General features: G+C 34.7%; 1 protein-coding gene across 1 annotated transcript; it reads right to left on the reverse strand.

Moving 5' to 3' along the window:
• Positions 1-2190: 2190 nt before the first annotated feature.
• LOC112008986 (soyasapogenol B glucuronide galactosyltransferase-like) lies at positions 2191-3879 on the reverse strand. Its single transcript, XM_065768034.1, is given in 3 exon segments — positions 2191-3499; positions 3502-3542; positions 3544-3879. Coding segments are annotated over 3 exon segments (1455 nt in total). The 5' UTR covers positions 3810-3879; the 3' UTR covers positions 2191-2351.
• Positions 3880-7588: the final 3709 nt, after the last annotated feature.

Raw genomic sequence — 7588 nt, forward strand, 5'->3', positions numbered from 1 at the left:
CCTCACCTGAACCCCACTTCTGAAACTGCCTGCAAAACATAACACTGGACTCGGTACTCTCACTCTCTATCACACAGCTCACAATGGCTAACAAACAAGCTGCTTTTTCGGACTCTCTAACTCGTTCTCAACTCACTGAGTCACTGTTCATTGCCTTGATCTTTACTTCTCTTCCTTTTGTTCTAGCCACCACTGACCCTTCTGACGGTACATTTCGTTTCTCTTTTCTTTTTGTACTTTTTGGTTCATTGTGATCAGTTTGCTTTTAGTTTGGTATTTGTTTATTGTGTTTGATCGGCTTGGTTGTTTTAGTTTTTGAAAGTATTAAATTTGGATTTAGATGTTAGGACTATCTGGGCACTAGATTTTTTTTTTTTTTTTTTTTTTTTTTTTTTTTTTTTTTTTTTTTTTTTTTGTTTTTTTTTTTTTTTTTTGTTTTTTTTTTTTTTTTTGTTTTTTTTTTTTTTTTTTTTTTTTTTTTTTTTTTTTTTTTTTTTTTTTTTAATGTTGGGATATGCACATTTAGTGTGCCAACACAGCAATTCAAAATAAGGACTAAGCGCGATAAAAATAAAAAGTAGAGACTAAAGTGAAAATGGAGTGAAAATAAAAAGATGAAAATAGTATTTTTGCCAAATTTTAATTCAAAAATGAAAATTATGTAACATTGGTAAAGTGACTTTTTTGTGATGCAAATGTTCCCTCTCCCGTCAAATGTGAATGCTCTAATGGAGTCTAAAAGACTTTCACAATCATCTTGCAGGGCACACGGCTAATTAGCTTATAAGCAAAAAATGATAGGAATGATTTAGGAGGGTTTTATTTATGGACAAAATTTTCCTCTAAACTAACTTGGACAATTCATAAAACTAATAAGTCATATGACTCATCAAATAAGTTATGTGACTAAGGGTCCATTTGGATACCGCTTATTTTGTTAAAAATTAAAAATTGAAAATACTTTAACAAAATAATTTTTAAATGTGTAAATAGTGTCATGGGACCCATTTTTAATACATTTTTTTCTAAATAAATTAGTTGTGGATCCCGTAAACAGTGCATGAACAGTACATAAACAGTGCATATATAATATCTCCTGAACAATGTAATCCGCATGCATTTAAAAAAAAAAAAAAACAAGGAAGGAAATGCCAAACGCAAACGTTGACTTTTCATCCGTATCCGAACGCCACCCAAAGTACATACAGTAAAAGGAATTTCGTCCAAAATTGTTTCGAAGAAAAATTCTTCCTTTATTAGCTTTTCTTTGCATGACATAATACTATATTTTTAGTGTTTGTAAAACCTTTTGCCATCATGTACACATAATAAGATGAAATCATTAATTTGTCTATTCAATGCGGCAATATGATCTTTTACTAATAGAGACTGTATTATGAAGTCTCATAAAATCTATATCTTTTTTATATATATATATAATAATTCAATTATATCTACAATTGAAGTCCAATTTTGAGTCATGTGTTTTAAATTATTTATTTTTAAAGAGAGTTTTATTTCTTAATTTTTTAATCAAGTGTGAGACCAAATCATAAATATCTATCTAAGTGTATCCATACATCTGCATGAGACTATAAACTAATTCAAAATAATGCTAAAACTACAATAAAATCCACAATTTGGCCATGTGTTGAGTTATGAGTTGTGGAGTTATGCACCCTTCACTTTTATTCTACTACTCACAACTTGTCATATAGGCAAGTTGCGGTAAATGTTATGGGTTTTGTTGTGATTGTGATACTAACATTATTTTTTTGAACTAGCAATCTAATAATCTACTTGAATTGGTTAATCTAGCACAAATTTTTTCTATCATTCCAGAATTTCAACTCAAACTTTCATAAACAATTAATCTGAAATTTACAAAATTTATCCGATTTTCATCAGTGGTGCGGCTACGGCCATTCATCAATCAACAATCTTCCATGAAAATGATGTAACATAAATTTTTGTTTAGATATTTCATTAGTAAGTAGCATTTCATTGTACCAATCTTATATTTTGTAATAAAATTGTTATTAATTTTCTACGGTAACTACTACACTTATTTTTAAAGAACTCTACCTATGAGTGTTGAATTATTTTAGCAATTTAATTGAAGTATAGAACTTTAGCAATTTATTAATCATAGCAACACTGTGTAGCTAAACTCAAGGGGAGGAAGAAGAATAAAACACCAAAATAGTGCAAATAAAACTTTGTTTTTCTTCGAGAAATGGCGTTGTTTAAAACTGTTTGAGCACTCTGTCTCACACACACCAAATTATTAAAGAAAAGAAATACAAGATTAAAAGCGAGAAAAAACCATTAACGTCCCTTGCACATTCATCTCAGTTCCTTGCACATTTTAATGATTGTAGCCCATTGATCAAGCCCATGAAGTTGGACTGAGATGATCCGCTACTCTCTACAGCCTTCCTAGCTGCATTTCCAAGCTCCTTTGCTCGGTTCTTCATCTCTGCAGCTTCTTCTCCACTTCCCATCAAAAACTTCACTGCCTTCTCTATATCGTCCCTCTTCACTACCTCCTTGGTCTCTTCAGCCCACATACTCCATTCTTTCTTACCCACAGCCACTCCAATTTTCAGTACCTCTGTCACCAATTTCTCAAGGTAAAATTGCTCCGCATATAGAGGCCATGCGATCATTGGCAAGCCAGCAGTCACACCTTCTAGCAATGAATTTGAGCCACAATGAGTCACTTGTCCACCAAAAGCTGGGTGTTCCAAAATCAGTATTTGTGGTGCCCAACCTCTTATTATCAAACCCCTATTGCTTTCTTTCATTCTCTTCTCAAAGTCCCCAAGCCAACCTTCACCTTGATCCCCGTCCTTCTGCCGAACTACCCAGATGAATTGGTGACCAGAAGCTTCAAGACCATGAGCCATTTCAGTAAGCTGAGCTGTTGGGAATTTGCTCGAGCTCCCAAAGCATATATAAAGAACAGAGTTGCATTCTTTGGCATTGAGCCAATTCAACAATTCATGTTCTTCAACAGCCGCCTTGTTACCTCTCTCTACCTTGTCTGCTACATCTTTGTTTACCCACAAAGAAACCGGTCCTACACTCCATGTCCTTATGCCCATGCTATTCTTATGAAGCTCCTCATAAGCACCTTCGAGCTCATAAAAGCTATTCGCTAATATTGATCCATAGCTTCGTCGCTCTGACTCTTTGATTTTATCCATCAATTGAGTGTATCCATTCGGAGTTCTAAGCCATTCTGGAAGTTGCAACCTTGTCATCTCAATCTTGTTTGGCAAACCAGGAAGTAAAAACAGGTCAGTATCAGAATTAACACTCTGATGAGGTTTATACTGTTGGACACAATTCTGGGCACATAATGAAAATTAGCATGTAACATATAATAAAAGCCTTGGGATACCGAGTTTAGCTGCAGAATCCACGGTCCAAGGATAGAACATGTCAGAGACAATGCAGTCCGGTTGCATATCCTGAAATAGTTGCTCGATTATGGTTGGAGCAGTGATAGTCCGTGAAAGAGTTTAGAGGTCATGTCAAGGGAAGTCAACAGTGTTGAAGTTTTCTATTTCTTGAGGGAGGCCAACTAGATCAGAAGGGAATTGAAGGACATCGGTTTTGATTTGGTGACCAGAATTAGCATCGCGGTCAATGGCTTTTTGGAAGAGAAGGGCTTTGGCTGGGGTGGTAATGATAGTAACGTTAACACCATGCATGGCAAATAGCCTGGCAGTGTCTACGATGGGAATCAGGTGACCTGGGGCCAAAAAGAATGGAAGGAAAATGACTTTTAGTTCATTCTCCATAATGTGTTTCTCTGCAGATGAGAAAAAATTGGTTCTCTAGCTAGTGAAGTAGGGATTCTAGGAACAAGTATACCGTTTATGAAATGTAATGTGCAATATCCTTTTAAATCAGGAAAGAGAATCTCATTTCACCTACGCCAGAGAATGTATGCTTGGGAATTCAAAAACAAAAATATTTTGTTGGAACTTGGAATTGGATTCGCTCATATATCAAGGGGTTCAAAGTTATCTGCATGGGATTTCAAAAAAAAAAAAAAAAATGTATTGTTGGAACTTGAAGCCGCTCAATATTTCTAGGAGTTAGCTCCAACTTTAATTTAATTTAATGTATGCTTATAAGGAGATGTGGATCCGAGTAGGAAAATAATACAGAAATGGTACTAAACAAAATTTAACATATCCATTTGTTCTCTCCCTGCCAAACATAAATAATATAACGAAATACATATCTATCAATAAGTATTTTGTTCTTAGATCCATAACTCACTTCTTAGCTATCCTCTTGCAAGCTGCAAGCTGGCAACCCACAACTAGTGAGTAACCCTAGGCTTTACTACAGCATAATGGAAAGTAACACTTAGGGCACTACGGCTGATTTTCAATCAATCCTTAAATGGGCATGGCTAACTCTAAGCCTCAGAAAAATACATCATGTTTTTGATGCACGAGTCTACCCTCGTGTGAGAGAGAGAACTTATATATCCAATAGGTGATATACACTTGTTGATGGTCATTTTTGGAAAAAAAAAATCCAACAGCTTTATGGAGGCACAACCCAACTCTTTTTAGGCTCGGATAACATTTATTTATTTTTGAACTGGATAACATTTATTTTTTTCATTCATGCCAGGCTCAAGCCCATACAATTTAAATGTGGATTTAAAATAAAGTGTGATTTGAACAGTAAATTTGGATTTATTTTGGTTTTTCATGGACTCAAAGCATAGATTTTGTTAGTTAGCTATGGCCACTTTCAAAATCTATAGATCCATGAGAAAAATTACGTGTTATTCATTTTCATGCAAATAAGATCTTGACTAGTTTCCCTATATGATTGTGTGTGAGTTATAGTAATTTTCTCATATCTCAAATCATTATAACATGTAGACATTTATGCAATCTTGTGATGTTTTTCACACACAACACACAATATTCTTTGCTACTCTTGATATATGTGCAGGTACAATGTGATTTGGCCATTACAATGAATACATGGGTTAATGTATACTCACTAAACTGTCTTGAATGGTTTTTGAAATATAAAATTGGTTAGATGTGTTTAGTGTGTGTGTGTGTGTGTGTGTGTGTGTGTGTTGTGTTTTGGATCTAAATGCTTGACATTTTTTTGTTGAGAGATGTTTTGAGAGCTTAAAATGTTGATTGGATCTTTGGTTGAGTAGCATTCTTGATTGCATTAATCTCTATGTTTTTCTCTTCTTTGAAAAACCTTTTTTTTTAGCATCTCGATAACTCTCGACAACAAGACTATCTATCGAGCCTCTTGATCTTCCTTTCTCAACAGCTGTTATCGCAATTTCGATCCATCGAAGTTTTTGAGAATTTGTCTCAATACCTTCTTGACAGCTTCTTTATCCATTGAGAAAGTTTCTGTTTGCTCAATAGATGCTTGATAGTTTCTCGATCCATCGAGGTCACTTTGCTGTGGACACCTCTCGATAGCACCTCAACAGTTCCATCTGTCGAGAATTAGTGCTTGACACCTTTCGATCCATCAAGAATCGTAATTTCTATATAAAGCCTCAACGCAATTTTTTTCTCACTTTCTCCGTTCTCTTTCGATAGTTTCTAACCTTTCACCTCCCCCAAACACTTTTCTCTCTCTCTAAACCTCTTCCCTACTCAATCTTTGGCCTTAAAAGTGTTTTCTTCCTCTAGCATGATCTTCCTTCTCACATTAATCATGCATTTCATTCATTTTTAACCTAACTTTTGGATTTTTGAAAAATTTGGGATTTTTGAAAATTTTGGGGCTTTTCAAAATTGATGAGGTTTTTGCAAAATTTTTGGACTGGGATTTGCTTAAATGATCATGTCAGCTCATGCATTGCATCATATTTGCATTTTAACAATGTTTCATGCATTTTAGATGTGTGTTTTCTCCATTGAAATCATGTGTGCTGGTAGGTTTGGATTGGGCTGAGCCCATGATGTATTTATTAAAAAAAAAAAAAAAAAAAAAACAGGTAAGGGGAACAATGACGTCGTCGTTCCCCTTACTTGAAATCAAAACCCACGCACTCGGCTACCTTAAATCAAATCAATCAATGAAAATCGATGCCGACTGAATCGTGTTCTTGTTGGAACATTTAATAATTACCTTTCCCACCAAAACACTGTCATCGTCATTGTCGATGACTCTCAATTCTAACAATATAATAAATCCTTAAAACCAACTCTCAACTCTCGTATCTCTCATAAGTACAACAACAAACGCAAAACACCACTTATTGCTACCTTTTTCTCTGTGCCTTGTTCTTCTTAATTAGATTGTTCTTTTTGTGGGTTTTGATTTCAATCCCCTAAATGTTTTTTTTTTTTTTTTAATATCATTTTTTTAAATTTTCTTTAAATTCCAAAATTTATTATTAAAAAAAAAAGAGCCAAAACGACGTCGTTTTGGCTCAATTAACAGCAGGACATAACTGGAGTTTAATGGAGTACCAAATTGACAACAATTGAAAAGTAGAGGACTGAAATGAAAAAACTGAAATTTATAGGACTAAAATGAAAAAGACTAAAAGTTAGAGGATCAGTTTTGCATTTTTGCCTAAAAATATTTAGCAATTTTTTGAAACATTATGCCAAACTAAATTATGCTCAGAATGGTGTGCTTCTCAAGGATTCAAAGTTGAGTATACTACTAAATTGATGAATTAATTATTATTTATTTATTAGTAAAGGGCCTTTTTTTGTTCTAAAAGGGGCCACTGGTCACAAATATCACATTATCTTTTTTTCTTCTTCTTCTTCATTTTTTTTTTTTTTTTTTTAGTCTTTAACTTGAGGAAGTAGTTTTCAATAATTTTTGGGAGGGGGTATATAAATTTTTTTAACCAAATTTTCTTATTTTATATTTCTATTTACTATTAAAAATAAATAAAATTTCATGAGGGCATGGCCCTCCTCATTTTCAGGAAGTTCCTTTTCTGTAATTAGGGCTCATTGTGATCTCATACATAATCAAGATTTACCTAGGACATGTTCAATAAGGGACTGGGGAGATGCTTGAACAACAAATTCATATAATCAAATCCGATATGATTCACACAATCATAGGTGTATGACACCATGGTGCCCAGATCCATTTGGGCCTTAAGTTTCGACACAACAACGCGGCCCATGGCCCCAATCTCTTTCTACCCAAAACCCCAGTCTAAACCCACAAAAACTACAGGCCTAAGCTTCATCACTTGATCCTTGCTCGGCGAACTATTACCGAACAATAAAGGAAGAATAACGTCCAAACGCACCATCATTAGCATTCCCGGTAGTGCCCAGGGAAGCACCGCTGCTGTGCATGCCTGCTAGAGTAGGAACCAAGTTCCAAGGCCACTTTTACCACATTCCACTGCCACCTAACCATTCATTTGCAGCTGATGATATTGGACCTCCAGTTGCACTAATTGTGACAGTAATCATGATCCCTCCACTGATTTAGAGCTATAAATATAAGAAGTTAAAGGAGGAGAGAGGGCTGCAAAAAAGGAGAGAAAACACATGGGAAGGGAGAGATAGCTTCATTGAGTCTCTGTGCCGAG

The sequence above is a fragment of the Quercus suber genome, unplaced genomic scaffold (assembly GCF_002906115.3).
Source record: "Quercus suber isolate HL8 unplaced genomic scaffold, Cork oak 2.0 scaffold_880, whole genome shotgun sequence".
Taxonomy (NCBI): Eukaryota; Viridiplantae; Streptophyta; class Magnoliopsida; order Fagales; family Fagaceae; genus Quercus; species Quercus suber.